General features: G+C 41.8%; 1 protein-coding gene across 1 annotated transcript in view; it reads left to right on the plus strand.

The window, feature by feature from the left end:
• The window catches only part of LOC109915725 (coiled-coil domain-containing protein 180-like), a 100,047-nt gene that overhangs the window by 4,620 nt on the left and 73,618 nt on the right, over positions 1-21,809 (plus strand). Inside the window, exons 2-10 of the mRNA XM_048613391.1 lie at positions 407-525; positions 3,721-3,911; positions 5,555-5,643; positions 7,653-7,762; positions 9,985-10,113; positions 15,549-15,659; positions 16,639-16,734; positions 17,457-17,620; positions 20,117-20,227. Of these exons, the coding sequence (XP_048469348.1) occupies positions 466-525; positions 3,721-3,911; positions 5,555-5,643; positions 7,653-7,762; positions 9,985-10,113; positions 15,549-15,659; positions 16,639-16,734; positions 17,457-17,620; positions 20,117-20,227 (1,061 nt within the window). The 5' untranslated portion in view covers positions 407-465. The remainder of the gene's footprint in view (positions 1-406; positions 526-3,720; positions 3,912-5,554; positions 5,644-7,652; positions 7,763-9,984; positions 10,114-15,548; positions 15,660-16,638; positions 16,735-17,456; positions 17,621-20,116; positions 20,228-21,809) is intronic.

Consider the following 21,809-nt stretch of genomic DNA (forward strand, 5'->3'; position numbering starts at 1 on the left):
TGAATTTCTGAAGAAGGGTCCTGACCCGAAATGTCAGCTTTCCTGCTCCTCTGATGCTGCCGGGCCTGCTGTGTTCCTCCAGTTCCACATTGTGTTATCTCTGACTCCAGCATCGGCAGTTCTTACTATCTCCAAGGAGAGGTTAAAGATGTCTACAAATATTCCTGCCAGCAGTATGCATAGATCTAAGCGCACAGCAGGGACTCCATCCAGGCCAGTTGCTTTTTATGGTGAACTAACAGCTTTCTATACTGTTCATGCTGTACTGATTTTGTGGGGATGATTCCAGATGTAAAATTGTTGAAATGTTAGCACAGTGTATTGTTTTTGCTAGCACAGTGGCCACACATGAATTTGCCTCTAAATTTAGAATTCTCTTTAATAATATGTCTTCCCTACCTTTTAGAAACAAGTTGTTTTCTTGCCTGAATCATTCTAAATGACTAAATACAGCTCCATTTCATCATGGGTGAAGTTCGTGTTGTACCCAGTGGAAAAGTCTACAGGCAAATCTTCGATGCTGAGGTAAAGACATAAAGACTTCTACAATGAGCAGCCACATTGGCATCAGATATCCAAAATCGTTCTGCGTTGGCATTATACTGTTTATCACAGAATCACAGAAGAGTTAGAGTGCAGAAGGAAGCCATTCAGCCCATCTTGTCCACATCAGCTCTTTAAAGGAGCATCATGATCATAGTTAGATTTCTTGCTTTTTCCACATAGCCTTGCACAATAATAATCTAAAATTGGTTGTTATGCATTTTAGTATAGTTATTTTTGGTCATTTTTGTTATTATCTGCTTCAGGATATTTCATTACAATAAGGGTCCTATCTAAATATAAGTTGTTGTTGTTGATTGAATATAGAACTTGTTATTCGAGAAGTGGTTGAGTTGAATAGCATTTAAGGAAAGCAAGCAGACAGAGGAGGGAGAAAGAAATAGAAAGGTATGCTGATTGGAATGAGATGAAGAAGGGTGGAAAGAGGCTTATGTGAAGCTAGGATGTGCTCGTTGGGCTGAATGGCCTGTCCCTGTGCTGTAATGACTATGGACGGTATTTATTGGAGATAAACATCTTGCCCAGTGGAGGGCAGCACAGCTGGAGCCCCCACTGACACCTCCTTTGGGGAAGGCCGAACGAAATCAAATGCCAACAGACCTTCCCCTCGAGCAAGGACCCAGAGCAAATTACCCCAAGATTTGGTGTCCAATCAGAGGAGCTGAGCATTGCTCATCAGCATCACTGGGGAGTGGTGCTAGGTTCTAGAAATGCACTCATCTGAGGCCCAGGATCACCGAGGGACTTAGACAGAGGTGCCTTAATGTGGGATTGGGTGTAATTGGGTGGCAGTCACAAGGGTTGAGGCAGGGAGTCTAACAGCAGGGACAATGTACCCCACTTTTCCAATTCCAGGCTTGTTCATGCCTTTGAATGAGACCTCCCCCCTTCGCCTGTAAGCCTGCTAATCTTTTCAGAGTTCCGGCATGGTGAGTCCCCCAAAGGCCATTGGGAGAATATGGCCAATTGAGATATCCAGGCTTGAGTTGACAAGTGGCAAGTAACATCCATACCATGCAAATGTTAGGCAATGACATTCTCTAATAAGAGACAAAAAAACTAAAGAACTGTGGATGCTGGAAATCAGAAACAAAAGCAGAAATTGCTGAAAAAACACACCAGGTCCAGCAGCATCAGTGGAGACAAAATAGAGTTAACGTTTTGGGTCCTGTGACCCTGCTTCAGAACTCAATAAGAGTCAATCTAACCATGGCCCCTTAGTATTCAATGGCCTTACAATCACTGAATTCCACACTGTCAGCATCTTTGGGGTTACCATTAACCAGAAGCTCAACTGGACTTGCAACATAAAGCTGCAAGAGCAGGTCAGAGGCTAGGAATACTGCAGCAAGTAACTCACATGCTGACTTCCCAAAGTCTGGCCATCATCTACAAGGCACAAGTCAGGTGTGTGATGGAATTCTCCCACTTGCCTAGTTGGATGCCATTCTAATAACACTCAAGAAGCTTGACACCATCAAAGATAAAGTAGCCTGCTTGATCGGCACCGCATCCAGAAACATCCACTCCCTCCACAAAATGCTTGGTAGCAGCAGTGTGTACAATCTACAAGATATACAGCAGAAATTGACCAAAGATCCTTAGTCAGAACCTTCCAAATCCACAACCACTTATCGATTCATCCAGCACAGAAACAGACCTTTCGGTCCAACTAGTCCATGCCAAATATAATCCCATACTAAACTAGTCCCACCTGCCTGTTGCTGCCCCATATCCCTCCAAACCTTTCCTATTCATGTACCTATCCAAATGTCTTTTAAACGTTGTAATTGTTCTCGCACCCACCACTTCCTCAGGAAGTTCATTCCACATGCGAACCACCCTCTGTGTAAAAAATTTGCCTCTCATCTCTTTTTTAAATCTCTCTCATCTCATTTTAAAAATGTGCTCCCTAGTCTTGAAATCCCCCATCCTAGGGAATAGACAACTACTATTAACTCTATCTATATCTTTCATTATTTTACAAATGTCTATCAGGTTGCTTCTAAACCTCCTATGCTCCAGTGAAAAAAGTCCCAGCCTTTCTTTATAATTCAGACCTTTCATACCCGGCAACATTTTGGCAAATCTCTTCTGAACCCTCTCTAGCTTAATAAGATCATTCCTATAACTGGACGACCAAAACTGGTCACAGTATTCCGGAAGAGGCCTCACCAATGTCCTGTACAACTTCAACATGACTTCCCAACTCCTATACTCAGAGGACTGAGCAATGAGAGCAAGCCTGCCAAATGCCTTTATAACCACCCTGTCTATATGTGATGCAAACTTCAAAGAATTATGTACCTGCACCCTTAGGTCCTTCTGTTCTACAACACTATCCGAAGCCCTACCATTAATTGTATAAGCTCTACCCTTTTTATACCAAAATGCAATACCTTGCATTTATCCAAATTGAACTCCATATTCTATCTTGAAGGACAAGGGCAGCAGATACATGGAAACGCCACCACATGCAAGTTCACCTCCAAGCACTCACAACCGGACTTGAAAATATATCGCCGTTCCTTCACTGTCGCTGGTTCAAAATCCTCTCCTAAGGGCATTGTGGATCTACCTGCAGTAGATGGACTGCAGCGGTTCAAGAAGGCAGTTCACCAGCACCTTCTCAAGGGCAACTAGGATAATAAATGCTGGCTAGCCAGCAATGCCCATATCCCATGAGTGAATAAGTTTTTAAAAATCCTTAAATGAACATTAATTGTCCACTTCAGGACTTGAATTGATGTCAGGGTAGAAAGGCTGTCCAAGGATATCCCTACGCCTGACGAAACCAAGGCATAGACAAGCAAGTGGCGGGATCTCCCTGTTAAATACACCCTTGCCAACAAACTCACTTTGAGGAAGGGCATTAAATTCCCCCCTCTGTGTTATTATGTCGTGTCTCCAATTTAATGTTAAGTTAGGAATTTCACTCAGAGAATATTGAGTAATTGGTGCGTGAAATAGAAAGCCAGTAAAGTTGGCGTCCTGAAGTAGAACATATTGCAGTACAATATCTCCCTTCTTGATCCTAGCAAATCTTATCATCATTAGCCTGAATAACATGAAGAGAATTACTATTTTTGATATTGTATCAATTCCCACCTTCCTAAAGGTGCATTTCAGTTTATAAAGGCTCTTACTTCTGTAAAGGTTCAACTTGTCCGTACACTGGGGGAAGCAAGAAGAAAGTCCCAGCACCATGCAGTTCCCCTTGACAGTGGGAGAATTCCCATTGTTCGACATTTGGACACATCAACAGGACACGTTCTCTCATCTCGGCGACGTACATGGATGGAAGGACTGTTAAATGATGGTATAACTGAAAATCCAGTGCTACACAGGTAACATATAGAGTCAATCTCAGTGTACTATTTTGACTGATAGATTAATTTTGATGGACACAACTGCATTTATTGATACCACCAGCAACAGGCAATGTTGAATGAAGACAAAGCAGCAATATACACAGTGGCTTCAGATGGCCTTTCAATATTACTTGGGAAACAGGAACTTAGGATTTAGAATTAAGAGTAGGCCTTTGGTCATTCAAGCCTGTTGCCCCATTCAGTAAGACCATAGGTAATCTTATATGTTTCAATATGATCCCCTTTCATTCTCCTAAATTCCAGTGGATATGTGCCTAACCTGTTCAACTTTTCTTCATAAAATAAGCCCTTCATCCTAGGATTGATTTGAGTGAATTACCTCTGAAGTGTTTCTAAAGCTGTATTATCCTTTTTTAAAATAAGGAAATCAAAACTGCACACAGTACTTAAGATGTGATCTCACTATACCCCATACAACTGCAGTAAAACTTCCCTGTTTTTGTATTCTATTCCATTTGTAATAAATGACACTGTTCCATTTGCCTTCTTAATCACCTGCTGTGCCTGCATGCTAATTTGATGTAATTCATGAACCCGGACAGCCAGATCCCTTTGTACCACTGAGTTCTGATTTCTCCCACCATTTAAATAGTGTATAGTGTTTCTTTTCTTCCTACCAAAATTGACATGTTCATTTATACCTGCTATATACACCATCTGCCAAATCTTTGCCCACTTACTTAACATGTTTGTATCCCTGCGACTCTCTACCTCCTCTTGTTATGTCCCTTTCCAACCTATATTGGTGTCATCAGCAAAATTAGTTACAGTACATTTGGACCCTCATTCAAATCACTGATATAGATTGTAAATAGTTGAAAACCCCAGCAATGATACCTTGGCACTATACTAGTTAGAACTTTCCAATCCAAGAAAGACTCATTTATTCTTACCGATAATAGATAACTGTTGATTCCATGAGAGCCACTGTCTTTTAATCTCATGAAATTTGAATGTTAGCTTTATATACCTTCCACTTTCATGGTTTTTCAATTTTTGTTCCTCCCTATCCCCACTTCTCCTGGAACCACAAACTCAGGCAAAGATATGATTTTATAGGCAGCAATATTCCAATTCTTGGCTCAAGCCTGTGAGCTTTGATGGTAAATAGCAGCAGGCTATGGAGTAGTAGAGCACTTACTACTGAACATGGTAAGGTCCACACCTCCAACAATGTCAATCACCTCCAACAAGGATGAGAAACAAGGAATAAAAATGGGAAATGCTGGAAATACTCCAGCAGCTCAGGCACCATCTGTGGAGTGAGGAAGTTAATGTTTCTGGGTAGAAGTAAGGGTCATGACAGCATCCAGTCTCAATAATCTGGGTTCCCAGCCTTTTTGTCACTCTTTTGTTCTCACAAAATGTTGAACACCAAGTTAAATGCACAGTTTTGGGAAGGGGATTGCTTGCAAACTATGCAGACAGAGGAGGAAAAACTGTTTCAATGCTTCTGGAGAGTTCACAGTGCTAAAACTAATTATTTTATAATTTGATGGATTTGTAAAACAGATTAATATTTGCTCATTTTTATTATCATTATCAATTGTCACTTATTTTGCTTTGGGAAAGACTATTCATGCATTCTGATATTGCAGAAATGCAGTCCTTTCAGCCATTAAGCCTAAAGAGGTTGTCGAACAGAACAATGCGGTGAGAGAGGTGAAAGGGCTTCCTGATGTAGTTGGTAAGTATGCTTTGGTCTTATGCAATCTGAACCTAGTCATTTAAATGGGCATTTCCCCAATTTCTCTCCCCCTCAGTTCCTGAAGGGATTTCAAAGAGGAAAGCTCTTCCACTATGCTGGTATCTCACCTAAATGTCATTCGTAATATTTGAGTCCAGACAATTGATCTATAGGCCATTTTTCTGAGTGAACATAGAGGGTGAGCCTGGTTCTATTCTCACTCAATATCCACAGACTGACTTATAAATAAGGACCAACAGGAGTAGGAATACTCAGAGATAGCAAGAACTGCAGATGCTGGAGTCAGAGATAACACAGTATGGAGCTGGAGGAACACAGCAGGCCAGGCAGCATCAGAGGAGCAGGAAAGTTGACGTTTCAGGTCAGGACCCTTCTTCAGAAATGGGGAGGGGGAAGTTTGTAGGAAGTGGGAGGAGTTAAAGGAGAAGTTGTTCAGGATAAGGACAAGTTCTGTTAAGCGGATGAGGGTGTCAGTGGAGGGGGACTGGCTGGGACAACTGATTCATTTCCTTCTTCCTTAACTTAGAGATACTGAACCAGAATGTTACAAGTCAGTAATTGTACAGATGAACACTGAATGTAGGACTTTCAGTCTACTGTTACACCAAACTTGATCTTATCATCATTTAACATTTACACAGCAGGCTTCTCTTGATAGGGAGGAAATTCACAATTCATAGCTTGTTTTTTTTCTTCTTTTCATAACATGCTAGAGGTGCTGTGGTGATAGTGTCCCACCTTGCCATCGATTTTCACTTTTTGAGGTAGAAATTGGCACCTCCTATCCAATAGAAATGAGATGATGGTGAGCTGAATTTGACAGGTTATATTGTGCTGCCCTGTTGCTGCTAATGATGGGCTGAATGGCTTCCTTCTGCACCATAACACTTCTATGATTCTGTGATACTACCAGCACTATCTTCACAAGGACATAGTGCAGTAAGTGCTTTTAATTTAAAAGAATGCACTATTTTCCAGCCCATGGCTGTTTTAGTACTATTTAGGAGTTTTCTTGACCTGACTCCAATTCCTATAAGGAATCAAATTACTGTCCTATTAATGTCCTAATTAGCTGCCTGTTATGTGAGGTGGTTGTTTCAGTAAAAGCTGGCAGGCACCTAGTGAAGGTCCTGCAAGCTGAGTGCAAGACTTATCCTTGAGTGCTCATCCTAGCCTGACAAACGAGTTTGGGCCAACTCTGCCATATGTTCCCCTTCTCTACCACCCAGAAACTTCATGATTGTGATTCCCAGGCTCCTCGATCTTCATAGGTCCAAAGCAAAAGAGTTGCCCCTGCCCATCCTTTTCAGATGAGCAGCTATCTGGCAGACTGTAAATACTGATGAGACCTTCCTCTTCAGCTCCTGGGCAGGCAGCCTGTTGGCTTCTCACCTGAAATTTAAAATCCCCCACCTGAAGAACTGAATTTGAATTTGTTAGGAAATAAAGAAGTAATTGAAATAATATAATCCAACCTTAAGGTTTGCAATGCTGTTCAAAAATGCAGATCTCTCACTGAGCTGATATACTTGACGCAAAATGACTAAGCATGGGGATAGATGCATGGAGCTCAACAGCAATTACAAAATGTCATTGTGCAGTAAAATTAGAAGAAATTTTGTGAAGATAATATTAGTATTTTTAACAACATAGAAAGGTCTTTACATTCTCATTACTTATTGATAAATTAACCAAGCTTTTCACCATATCCCTCAATTCCCACTTCCTGGAATTTTATCCAACTGTTTCTTGAACCCATTAATCTTGTTTATTTCAATGGTAAATTGATTCAAAATTCTATTATAAGTTCCACCTGATTTTCTCCTTTTATTTCTGACTTATAACTACATTTCGACGCGACTGAGATATTTGTCATGAGTCATCTTGAAATCACCCCTTTTCTATAAAAGAACAAACCACAAATTTCACACAAGATATTATGATTGAAATGTGTTGTCTTACGTGGTCTTTTATCTTTTAAATGACAGTTCCTGCAAAGATAGGTTCCAACATTATTCACCATCTGCTTGCTAACAAGCAGGAAAACCATGGGGCAACAGTGAAGAAGTTAGAAGAAGAACTGGCTGCTATCAGCAGGGTATGATAACATTTCCTTTATCCCTTCCATTAGGAAAGCAGATTTAATGCTGTCTGTGATAGGAATCTGACATGTAGCGTATTGTTGAGATGAATCTGTTGACAAGATGAATGCTCCTTTTAATTTCCATTCATATACTCTTATGATCCCACACAAGGAAAGAGATGCCATTATGAGTGACATTTTAGTTATGTCTATGTAGATAAGAATGGAATAAAAGCAAAATACTGCAGATGCTGGAAATCTGAAATAAAAACAGAAAATGCCGGAGAAATCAGCAGGCTTGGCAGCATCTGTAGACAGAGAAACAGAGTTAACATTTCAAGTTTAGCTCTTCAGGCTGATGAAGAATCATGTCGAACTCAAAATGTTAACCTTGTTTTTCTCTCCAGAGATGCTGCCAAACCTGTGGCACTTTCTATTTTTCAATTTTTGGATTATCTATTTTTGGATAAGAATGGAACCTGGAGACTGCAGACCCTCACAGATGGATGAAGTTGAGAGAGTATAGTGTCATCAACCAAGTCAAAGACTGGAGAGAGGACAAGGAGGGATATGTTGGCTTCATTATAGTCATCATTCAGTGATTTTGTGATGTGGAATGTCATCTGAAACGTTGTTAAAACTCTTTTGTGCGATGACAGGCAGAAAATTGATTGGAGGTGAAATAACTCCACGAAGGCTGGTATCCCATAACCAAGTCACCCTTTATTTATACATGCATAGTACATGACACTGACCTCGCTAGTTCAGAGCTGGCTCCTACAATGAGCAGAATCCCCAAGACTCCTGTTTATATCTGTCAGCCAGGGCTCCCTGATTGGAGCAGGTTAACAAACCCAATCAGGGAACTCATAATCTACAAGATCCACCTGGCTGACCTCATTCCAATCACTACAGGAGGGATTTAAGCAACATGTTCATGGAAAAGTTTGGGAGGTGGCAATGAAAGGAAAGGAAGATTGGAGACAGGTTTGCAAGAATGGCAGGGTCAAGAGTATTTACAGCTGAGAGACTCTAATGTTTGTTCTCTCAGTGCATCATATACATAGGAATCAGGCAGGAAAAGAGTTAAGGTAAAAAATTATTTCTGATTTTATTGAATGGCAGAGCAGGTTCAAAGGATCATAGGGCCCACTCCTGCTCCTGTTCCTTATGTTCTTAGGGTGGCTTGTTATAAGAGGAGTAGTGTAATGGAGAGGAGGTCAGATCTCGAACAGGGGAAATAGTTTACATTTGCAGCTAAGATGGGAACTGTGTGGTTATCAGTTTTATTGGGAAATGGTTGGATTATGAGGAGGGTCCCTTGGACAAAATGTGCTTGGAGAAGGTATGAAGTAGATAGGAGAAAAAGTATAGAAATATGTAAGTTTTTGGATATGGCTGGGAGGAACTTTAGAGGCATTTTGGTCCAATTAGCTAGGGGAAGAAGGGAAGTGACAGATGTACCTGATCGGATTGATTCATATTAGCAGTGACAAAAATAGATCACGATCTCCTCACATTTCTTGTTGGAGGTGAGGGTGGAGGAGACAGGAGAAGGGTTTTTGAAGACAGTCTGCAGAAGAGAAAAATTGCCAGGGATCATCTTTGCCTTCCAGGATGATCTTGGAATAGCAGTTTTGGGAGACAAAAGCATTATCCATTTGCAGTTCACGTGGTCATGCCAAATTTGGTGGTGGATGGCTAAATCAGTTGTTCAAGATATCTGTTCCGGTCTGCATTCTTTGGACTTAAGGTGAGACAAGGTGAAGGGTTGAAATGGGGGAATGGCCAAGGTGAGAGAAAGTAATGATTTTAAAATGGTCTATTGCACTGAAGTGTCAGTGTATGGTTGAGTTGGTTAGCAATGGCAAAACTGACTTGATGAATGGAGAAGCATTGTTGGGATTTGGAGAGTGCAGGGATAAGTGATTAGGGAAAGAACTTAGAAAATAACTTTTTTTTCACACCTGTGTGACTAACTGAGTGTTTCCACAACAAATTAGAAGAATCATTTAAAAACAAATGTCTATTCCAATCAGTGAATCATTTGTGACAACCAGGTCAGACTTAGACTGACAACAGATTGACTCATTTACCAAGTACTGCAGCTGAAGATTATTACTCTTCTGTTGTAGCTTCCCATGTATTGTCACAACATCTCACCTTTGATCCCGATGCAGCTTTTTTCTTATATATATTTCAAGGTGAGAAGTAATCTCTATGTTTGACTGTCCCAGGAGTTGGAGAAGCGATTTACCGAAGCTGCAGAACACCTACTGCAGGAAGTGGAGAAGTCTTATCAAACCGTTCAGGAACTGTGGTCAAAGACAGAAAATATCACTGATAGTTCTGCAATAATATTTGAGGTACAATTCTAAGCTTTCTTCATTTCTAATGCCAGTTTACTGTCAACAGGAGGAATCATGCAGCAGTTTGAAAGTTATGTAAAGTGTTCTATCTTCAAATGCAGAATTCATGATTCCTTGCCAAACTAAGGATTGGTCAAACCCGCAATAAGCTGTGGGAGAAATGTCTTTTCTTAATGAATGACAGAGAGACATTGATTGTCCCAGTGTCAGGAAACACAAAAAGTCTAACAAATGCATGCCCTATTTAGAGGGCACAACTTAATAGAAAACTAAATTAACAAGAAATAAGGATAGTTATCAAGTTAAGTGATAACATTGCTATCTGTACTCAATATGCCCTCTGGTCCTAGTCATAGAATATCTTAAGTATCCATGAGCAAACAGAGTTTCTGGTGGGTATGTGACTTGCCTATTGGTTTCCTAGTTATATTCTCCAATATGTTATTTCAGACCTGTATTCCAAACACTGTTTCAGCTACTGATTCTATTCCTCCCTGTGGCAATTGTCTGAGATCTAACCAGTCTGTTTGCAACTCTGGTGTCACATTTGACCCATGAGATGAACTTTGTACCTTGTATTATGCTATTAACTACTGCCTTTTTCCACATCTGTAACATCACCCGACAATCCACTGCAGTTCATCTTCTGCTGAAACCATCATTCAAACCTTTGTTACCTCTAAACCTGACTATTCTAACACACTCCTGCCTGATCTCCAAAGGTTTACAAGTTATCAACTCAAAGTTATCCAAAACATTGTTGCCCAAACTTATCTAACACCAAGTCACCTTTGCCAAGACCCCTGTGTTCACTGAGAGATAGTAAGAACTGCCGATGCTGGAGTCAGAGATAACACAGTGTGGAGCTGGAGGATCACAGCAGGCCAGGCAGCATCAGAGGAGCGGGAAAGCTGACGTTTCAGGTTGGGATCCTTCTTCAGAAATGGGGAGGGGGAAGGGAGCTGGAAAATAAGTAGAAAGAGGAGGGGTGGGGCTCGGGAAGGTAGGTGGGATGGTGATAGGTGAGTGCAGGAGGGAGTGGTGGGGGTTGGTCAGTGGGATGGGTGGGGCGGATAGGTGGGAGAGAAGATGGATAGGTTGTATCAGGTCAAAGAGTTGAGGATGAGAGGGAGGGTTGGACATGGGATGAGGCCAGGGGTGGGGAGATTTAAAACTAGTGAATTCCATGTTTAAGCCATAGGGCTGCAGGCTCCCAAGGCAGAGTATGAGGTGTTGCTCCTCCAGTTTCCGTCATTGTGACACTGGACAAAGCCCAGGATGGACATGTCGCCCAGTGAGTGAGAGGGGGGAGTTAAAATCGTTGGCAACCTGAAGGTGTTGTTGTTTGTCGTGTACAGAGCACATGGGCACCTGCATGGGCCCAAACTATGCTTGCCTCTTCATAGGATACGTGGAACAGTCCCTTTTCCACTTTACATTGGCACTATTCCCCACCTCTTCCTCCGCTACATTGATGACTGTATCAGCGCTGCCTCATGCTCCCACAAGGAGCTTGATCAGTTCATCAACTTTACTAACACCTTTCACGCCAACCTCAAATTCACCTGGACCATCTCTGATACCTCCCTCCCCTTCCTGGACCTCTCCATCTCCATCTCTAGTAACCGCCTAGAAACTGACATCTATTTCAAGCCCACCGACTCCACAGCTACCTAGACTACACCTCCTCTCACCTACCTTCCTGCAAGATCCCCTACTCTCAATTCCTCCGCCTCCACCGCATCTGCTCCCAAGATGGAGCATTCCATTCCCGAATATCCCAAATGTCTTCCTATTTCAAGGACCGCAACTTCCCCCCTCTGATGACTGAAAATGGCTTCAACCGCATCTCTTGCATTTCCCGCACCTCTGCCCTTACAACCCCTCCCCCAAACAAAAATAAAGACAGAATCCCCATTGTCCTCACATATCAACGCACCAACCTCTGCACCCAACGTATCATTCTCCGTCACTTCCGCCACCTACAATCCAACCCCACAACCAAAGAGATATATCCCTCCCCATCCCTATCTGCCTTTTATAGGGACCGCTGTCTCCGCAACTCCCTCGTCCGCTCCACATTCCCTGCTAACCCCACCACACCCGGTACCTTTCCCGTCCCACTGCAGGAAGTGCTACACCTGCCCCTACACCTCACCCCTTATCTCCATTCAAGGCCCAAAACAAACATTTCATATCAGACAGAGCTTCACCTGCACATCCGTCAACTTGGTCTACTGTATCGACTGCTCCCTGTGTGGCCTCCTCTACATCAGTGAGACCAAGCGTATGCTCGGAGACCATTTCATAGAGAATCTGCACTCTGTACACGACAAACAACAACACCTTCTGGCTGCCAACCATTTTAATTCTCCCTCCCACTCCCTGGGTGAACTGTCCATCCTGGGCCTCCTCCAGTGTCACAATGACACCACACACAAACTGGAGGAACAACACCCCATATTCTGCCTGGGGAGCCTACAGCCCAATGGCCTAAACATGGAATTTACCTGTTTTAAAATCTCTCCACCCCCGGCCTCATCCCATGACCAACCCTCCCTCTCATCCCTGCCTCCTTAACCTGACACAACCTGTCCATCTTCTCATCCACCTATCCGTCCCACCCATCCCACTGACCAATCCCCACCACTCCCTGCCTGCACTCACCTATCACCATCCCACCTACCTTCCCCAGCCCCACTCCTCCTCTCTATTTATTTCCCAGCTCCCGTCCCCCTCCTCATTTCTGAAGAAGGACCCGAAACGTCAGCTTTCCTGCTCCTCTGATGTTGCCTGGCCTGCTGTGTTCCTCCAGCTCCACGCTGCGTTGTCTCTGACTCCAGCATCTGCAGTTCTTGCTATCTCTGAACGTCTTGATTTAAAATTATTGTCTTTGTTTTTAAATCTCACTGTGCTTCACCTTCTCTATCTCTGAAATTTCTTCCAACCCCACAATCATTTGAAATATCCTGACCTCCGTGCATCCTCAATATTAATGGCTTCACCGACAGTGGCCATGTCTTCAGTTGCCTGCCACTCCAAGCTCTAGAATTGTCTCCCTCTACTTCTCCAGCTTGCTGCCTTGCATTTCCCCTTAAGACACCCCTTAAAACCTAACTTTTCATCAAGCTTTTGGCTATCTGACCAAATGTTTGCTTGGACAATTCTGTATCATATTTTGTTTTATAATGCTCCTGTGAGGTGCCTCAGAATATTTTAGGTTTTATATAAATATAAGTTGTTGTGCTTTCTGCTCTGCCAGCAACCAATAATATCAAGTTAAATGAAGCAGTTAACCTTGTGAAGTTTTCCTGTTACTATGCTGATTAATGTTGGAAAACACAGTGGTTATGATAGACTTCACTTCCCTGAGGATTTCTCTGCTGCCTGTAATGAGTTGACAGCTGCTAAATGTTAGCATGTGAATAATGATGCAATCTATTGAACTGCTGTAAAATTATTCATATATGATCTGGGGAAAAAACCCACAGAGATTCATATATTCATATTAGAGCTGCAGTTCTCAAAGCTTTTTGTGTCAATTAAATTTTTGTTTGTAAGCATGTGAATATATTTTGTTCTATGTTAAAGAAAAAATTATTTTGATAAATGTGCATTGTAATTCTAATGGCAATTTCATTTAGTTCATTACTAGAGGGTACGGAATTCCTCGTAGTACACCATTGGTTGTGTTATATGAGAAGTTTTATTGAAATGAGTGATGCATCATTCATGATGATATTACTTCTGTCACCGTTACTCATAACTGGCTCATGGGAAATCCACAGTTGTAGTTTAAGATTGACTGTCTCTGACATAAAACTCGAGGGGGTAATTAACACACACACATACACAGATAAACCCAACAGGTTTCGTTGGGAAGCTTTGTGCCTTCATTTTACTAGTGACTGTTTGTTTAAAAATATTATAATCGTGGAAGGCATCAGTCAGGCCCATTCCTGCGTTTGTTTGATATCCACTTGTAAAATCATCTTCAAACTCTGGTTGATTTATTCCCCCTGCTTTCGTCACCCAGAGCAGGATGGTAGTTTGTAGAAGTCTTACTTCTTGCCCAGGCCAGTTCAACGCAATGGGAAGCAATCCATCTGGTCTGTACTTATCATTCACTCACATCTTTAATCAAATATGTATTATTTTTACAACCCACACTTTGAGTAGATACTTCCACTACATAGTCAAAGTTCAGCATCAGGCATACAAGGGAGTGTGTCTTTGCTTGGGGGCATGTTGGTTTTCCTCACACAATTGTACATTTCTCAGCTTGTTACATGTACATGTGGAATGGGATCTCCAGCAGTAGGTGGTGACGGTGATGGAAGGCGCTGGTCCAAGGCCCTCAGAAGTTTTCCATGACCACCACCAGCAGGTGGCTAGGGTGAAAGAGGACATCTGGAGTAGTCAAATGGACTTTTGCTGGAAAAAAGACATCTTTGGTAGGAAGTGGACTGATGGGAAGGGGGAGCATATAGACAAAGGATCCCCAATGTATCCCACCGGCTTTGTTCCATGTATGTTCTGTAAATAATTCCTTGTTCATCTTCAGTTTCCTTTCCTGTTTGTAATGGCCTAATACCAATGGAATAATGACTTCCTGCTTCATGACTTTGGGGTGTTCTCATGTTCAAATCTGTTACCTATACATAGGGTGGATACCACATTTTGTGGTAGGGTAAGGCAGGAAGTTGACACCCCAACTGTTACCTTAGGAGGCTGAAGGTTATGGTGTCATATTTAAGAACACACATAGGCCGTTGTTCCCTACAAATCAGGAGCATCATTTGAGCTCTTGGAGTGGATGCCAGCCTGCCTCACTTCCCCATTTAGCCTGCCTCCCTTAACTAGACAGACTTCCACCCTTGGCCAATATCTTTGACCTGTGACCGTTGCACACCTGCCTCTCCCCTTTGGTCATCCTTTATGCCCCATTCAGGGTAGATTCTCACCCTGATTTCATATAGCTTGGCATACATGAACGCTTCCTAAAGAGAATAAAGTAGCAATTCAAAGTCCAGCAACTACAATACCTTTCCTGCTGCACGCCACTTTTCCACAATTGGGTATTGAGCAATTTATATTGCTTGCTTGGGCAGATCTCAACCGCGGAGGGAGATTTAATTCTGATGAGCTGACCTTTTAATGAGAATGCTTGTCATACAAATATTACAAAATGACTTCCTGATGCCTGCCTTTAGGAAACTTGAAACCCCTGTGAAGTTCCTAGGAGTTACTAGGACTTATTTGCAAACTTTCATCTCACTGTCAGGAATCTGATTTTTGACCTCTTATGTGATTAAGTTCGCCTGCCCACTTTGCACCCTCTGTGTTGCTCCTTATCTCTCCCTGACTTTCTGGAAATGAAGTTTAAAAAAAAGACCCAACTTATCTTAGTTTCTCAAAACTTCCATTTGTAGAATCTGCAGGAAGTATGGGAAGCTATTGTGAACCAATCACTGCACAGGAGAAAATTAATCAACGAGCTTGATAAAACTTACAAAGATTTTGAAAAAGAGAGAGTGAAGAAGGTAAGCAGTTGTTGAGTTATTGTTGGAATTCAACTTTTTGCATGCTCCATGCTCTTCCCTGTGCAAACTTTCCTCAACTTTGAGCTGAATGAATCCACAGAAAGTCCCTACAGTGTGGAAGGAGGCCGTTCATCGCATCGAGTACACGCCACCATCCAAAAAGCATCCCACCCAGACCCACCCCATGTAACTCTGAATTTTCCATAGAAAACCCACCTAGCCTGCCCATCCCTGGACACCACAGCATGGCCCATCCACCTAGCCTGCACATCTTTCGACTGTCAAAGGAAACAAGAGCACCCAGAGGGGAACGACGCAGACATAGGAAGGAAGTGCAAACTCCACACAGACAATCACCCGAGGGTGGAATTGAACCTGGATCCCTAGAGCTGTGAGGCAGCAGTGCTGACCATTGAACCACCATGCTGCCGACTGCTGTTGGATCTGTTAAATCCGATGATGTTGGATCTTTGTGGCTGTTATCATTTCTTCCACAATTCTGTGAAATTCATGGACTTTCAAACACTGCACCCAGGCAGTCATGCAGAATGTTCCCAAATGCTTTCCAAGGTGGCATCCCATTTGTCTCTTCACCAGATTTCTTGGGAAGAGTTTTCCCGTTTTTGGATGAAGCGAGTTTCCTGAAGAGAAAGCCACAGTCTGGTCAGAAAGCCCACTGGACCTCACGTCAATCGGGCAGTTGATTGGTTGTCATCCAGCTTTCTGCCGGAATTATGAAGCCAGAGCAGAGGGTCCACTGCAAGGGCAGAGTTATGACTGTCAGTAGCCTCCTAGCTCCCAGTTTGTTTTATTCTGTTGAAAGCTCATCTTCATAGATGCTGTCTGATCTGCTTAGTATTTCTACCATTTTTTGCTTTTGTCCCTGGTCATATATTCTAATTGGTCTAAACTTTGCAACAGTAATACATCACATGTTTACACAGAAATTCAATAACATAAATATACATCTGTGATTCAGATAACTGCTGCTTTTAAGGACTGCTTGGAAGCTTTGGAAAAAATCGCTTATATCCCATTAGGTGATATTCATCGATTTATAGATAAAGAAGCCATGGTAAGAACAAACCAATTCTATCATAACTACACATTTCCAAACCGTGACTGTGGCCTGGCTGGGGAGGGCGACATCATTGGGGGTGAGGGGGGATAATAATGGCAGTGGTCAGGTGTAACGTTTCTTGTAAGTGTTGTTTTATGTTACCAGTTTGATTCAGTGCACGGTATCTTTCCACAAAAGAAATGCTTCTGGAAAGCTGCTCACCACTGTCATTTCCAGCCATTTCCCAACTCATTGATTCTCTAATCACATGCAGTTTCTGTCCTGCACTTGCTGTTGGTATTGGTCCTATTCAGAAAGTCACTGAAGAAAGGAAATATGATGTCATGTAAACTGAGTTTTGTACCAGACAATTCTTCACCAAAAGCAGAACAATGAAACACTTCATCAGAGTATTTTCTACTGAGTTGATGCATTAACAACATTTGTTAATTACACTATGGTTCCTGATTCAAGTATGTCCATCAGGATTCTAGTAATTGTGGATGAAATACAGCAGTGTAGACTTGTCCTTCCAAAATCTCACTCTTTCATAAGAACATTTTAAGTAAAATAACATTGGAGTGAAGTACTGGTGACTTCTGGTCATGGCACAAGTTGAGACAATGAAATTAGTGTACAGGCTCAAAATATGAGCAAAATGTGCCTTAAGTGTCAAAAAATTATTTTCACTAAACAAGCTAAATAACAATACTTATTTCTGCCCTGATTTGGTATAGCTTATAAACCAGGCTTTGCTGGCAAATCAAAGAGCCATGAATAAGCTGTATGTGAATCTGATGGAGGCTGATCTGATACATGAGATGTCAGAGCGGCAGAAGCGTAACTTGAAAGTGCATGAGTTGAATATTCGCAAGAAGAATGACATCCTTCAGAATTTCAAGTAGGTCTTTGCCTTACCAAACCAATAACTGTCTGAAGAATGAACTCATTCATGGTTATACTGCGGCAAATTCATTTGATTTCTTTCCTTTTTATTTGTTTGTTGAATGTGAACTTTGCAGAAATAAACTTGTCCCACCATCTTTACTTTATTGACTACTTTTTTGTTCATGGCATTTCAGAACTTTGCTGCCACGCATCTGAAGCTACAAAAGGACATCCCGCATGCATTTCCCCTCTCAGCAAGCTCACTGTGTTGAAATCAAGTTCACTTACTTACTTACTTTTACTCATTCTTTTTTAGGACCTTAAAACCACAAGGCTCTTTATCTTAAGTTTTTCCCCACCTCCCTCCTGCATATTTAAAGGTTTTAATACCCAAACTTAGCAATACCTAACTACTAATTCTTAATTTATCTCCTCTTTTCTCTTACCGCTTTCAATTTTGATATGAGCTTGCACCTTGAAGTATGTACTTTAGCCCTTTCTCTTTGCTTCTCGAGAAAAAGCGCAGGAAGTATTTCTGCACTTTTTAAAATTCATTCATGGGTGTGGGCATCACTGACAAGGCCAGCATTTATTGACTATTCATAGCAGCCTTGAGGGGGATTATCTTCACCTTTAAAACATTGCTGTGGTTTTCACACATATGGGAATACTGAGCGGATAGTGTTTTGTACCTGTGAGTTATTTGACATAGAGATGCTAATCACCACTGAGTTTAATAAAATCCTACTGCTGAGGAACAGTTGGAACATAGAACCTTGTCATTTTGAATAAGGACATTCAATCATCACATTTGTGTCAGCCATCTAAGATGGTTATCCAAAGTCTGACTCAACTGCCCTTTCCCCATGTGTTTTGAGTTTTATTATTGCAAATATTTGATAAGAGGTTTCAGAGATTTTAACCCTTTCTCCTGAATGATGGCAAGTCTTTGATCTGTCAATGATCTAATAAATCTGAGAGATTTACCCCTGAGTTCTTTCCTCTGTCTTCTTCATAGATTCCCTTTGAGAAACGGCCCATGGACAACTGAAACTGCCCATGTTGGCATTATATGGAAAAGAATGTATCAGATGACTACTCAGTCCCAGGATTTTAGATGATTCCTGTCACTCTGTAATAATCTTTTCATCCTTTGTCCTTAATATTATATTGACTGTGTTACTGAAGCTATACATTGGGTTATCCTGTAATCAACACTCCACAACAGCAACGCACCTAATGACTTTCATTTTTTTCAATAGACATCTTATAGTTTCTTTAGTTTGTCGTTTCCACATACGTGAAAAGGTTGTACATTTACTTTTGAAAATTAACAAGTTATGTCCTATAATCACAGATATCTCAATATCTTTGGGCATGGGCTCTGACAGCCCATGTACATTATATAGGGCTACTTTAATGAAATTGTGTAATATTGATGATTGTTTATGGGAACCCTGGAGTAAAAACTTACTTCCAGGAAAGAAAACAGATAGAGGGACCATTTCTGTGTGCTGATCCTGGTCCTGTCCCTGGAGGGAAGCACTCACAGCTGCAGGTGGATTGGGTGGCCAATCCCGAGTTGCTGGGGTGGGAACAGAAGCATGACTAAAAGAAGTTCAAGGCCATGGTGGCTTTAAAAATTTCTGGTAGGGGTTGACACGCAGTACTGCAAGATGTGAGGTCTCTTGTGATGAGGGAACAAATCTCTATAGCTATCTGCCTAGACAGTCACAGCGTCCCGCAGCATTAGTTCTCGCTCATCTCCATTTTCTGTTTTAGATACTATGCTGACACTATGGCCTCCATACCTCTAATCTTTCTACTCTGCCATTCTGATGTTCAGGGCTCTGTCCTTCGTGCAACGGATATTACTGCTCATTGCCACTGGACCCAAAATCTGAGAGTCACATTTCCATTGTCAGCTGCAACATTTTTTGCAAATGTGTTTGGCAGCCTTGGCCCCTCTCCTTGTGACCCTGTGTGTTGTAAGTAGTGAGATGATGTCCTGCATTGCCCAAAGGCTCATTGTATCCTGCACTGAGGGAATGGGATCTCTGTACCAATTGCTGAGCTCCCTGTGCACCATTCTGTCTTCTGCGGACCTTATCTAACTCCCTTTTCTGGCCATGAGTGGTTCGCTGCTGGTCTCCATTCCCCTGGCCTGCTGCAGACCCAGCATGCAGTCTATTCATTGCTACCAAAATCTGAACAAGACCCTCAATGAGCTCTTAATGAGTTCTTTAACTCAATTAATTACTGTTATTGCTGAGAGTGATGTGAAAAGGGCATGCTGGCTAGCATGAATGGCTTTTGCAACGTCTGTTCTCAGTCCCTAACGTTGACCACCAATACCATTTTAAGAATTAGTACAGTTTTAGGTAACATCAGTTAAGTTTCATCATTAAATATTAGAACATTGCTATTGAATCTGGTTGGCAATGTTGAGTAAATTAATTTGTTTGCTAATAAATTGAGATTTTTTTTGCTTTATATGTTCGTTTCACAGAGATTTTTTAGCAAATGATTGGAATGCTGGATTAGAAAATGAGAAGTATTTATTGATGCAAGAACAACAAAATCTAAATTACAAACGGATTCAGCGTCTTGAGGGCATTGTGTAAGTTTAAAAAACACAGTTCTGATGAATGTCACATTTGAAATATTTACCTATATCTTTCAGATGTTGACAGACATTTTGTACATTCCCAACGTTTCTGTGTTGTTATTTTGGAATTCCAACTGGGAATTTCCCATTAGGAAAAATCATGTCTGCAGGGCTATAGACATTTTAAATTTATTTTGGATTGGCGTGCATTTCTGATGGTGATAGAATATATTCCTTTCACATTGGAGATGCACCACTCAGTCTGATAAAACCTGCAGCTTTAGAATCATTTAAATGTGGAAAGTGGGACCCCAAGCTCTGCTAAGGAGTTTTGTTGCATAAGTTCTTGAGGACTGATACAGTGTAGAAGTGGCAGGCTCCAAACTGATGATTTGTTCTGTTGTTAACTTTAACTTTAACCTTTTCTCTTTGAACATACTCAAGACAATCACAGCGGGACACACACACAAACACACATGTGTGCAGACACAGGCACACACACGTGCACAGACACACACCCATAAACACACACACAAACATACATGAACACACTCACACACACACACACAAACATACATAAACACACACACGTACATACGCACACACACACACACAAACATACATAAACACACACACAAGAAGTTACATCCTCCCTATATGCACCCAGTCCATACCCCTTAAGATCTCAAATATTTCAATCATTTTGACTGGACATCTGCCCACTAAAACATGATAATGCACCATGAAAATGTCCTTGCTCTTCTCTAAAGGATTCTTTAAGTCTGTCCTGAGAACTTCAGTTCTCATCTGAAAGACAGTATCTCAAACAGTGCTGCATTCCTTAAGTACTGCACTGAAGTATTAGCCTAGATTTTGTCTTTAGGATGGAGTCTCACAGGGGCCTGAGCAATGTGGGTCATGGCGAGATTTGAGGCAGAATTTCATGAGAAGTCCAGTGAGGTCTAGCTCAGACGCCAGTAGCTACATGCTGTGCCTTTTATGCTTCTGCCAAGTGGCATGGTGAGTTTCTTGCTAGGCAGTGGTAAGTTGCCAGTTAACAGGAATTATTGCTTGGTAATCATCTTATTAACAGCACAGCTCACCTCATTAATATTCAGCTATCCATCTTGCTAAATGTACCAAGCAAGCTAGACAGCAAGATTTCTTCACGTGGAAGCCACAGCGGGTTCCTGATGACTTCTGCTCACTCTGAAGTACCACCATGTTAGACATTGGGCACCAACATCTCACTGTACACTCCATGGGCACCATGCACCCCACGTCCGTAGACATTTACACCTAACATAAGGCAGCATCTAAGAACATTCATGGCACATCCCCAATTCATTTACTTTAGCACTTCAATCAGGGTGTGTCGGAAACTATCATTGAAATGTTCCAGCAATGACAATTTGTGCTCAGGGACACACACACAGCTCAATGACAATTTTGGTGGTGATCTGAATCTGGGAAGTCCCAGCCACAAACCTAATTCCCCTGTTACTCCAGTTGACAGTTGGGAGGCTGTTTCTCTGTTTAATTCTTTTCTTCATTACTTCAACAAAGTACTGAACCTGGTAGGCTCCAAACCCTC

This window comes from Rhincodon typus, chromosome 28, assembly GCF_021869965.1.
Source record: "Rhincodon typus isolate 14 chromosome 28, sRhiTyp1.1, whole genome shotgun sequence".
NCBI classification, from domain to species: Eukaryota; Metazoa; Chordata; class Chondrichthyes; order Orectolobiformes; family Rhincodontidae; genus Rhincodon; species Rhincodon typus.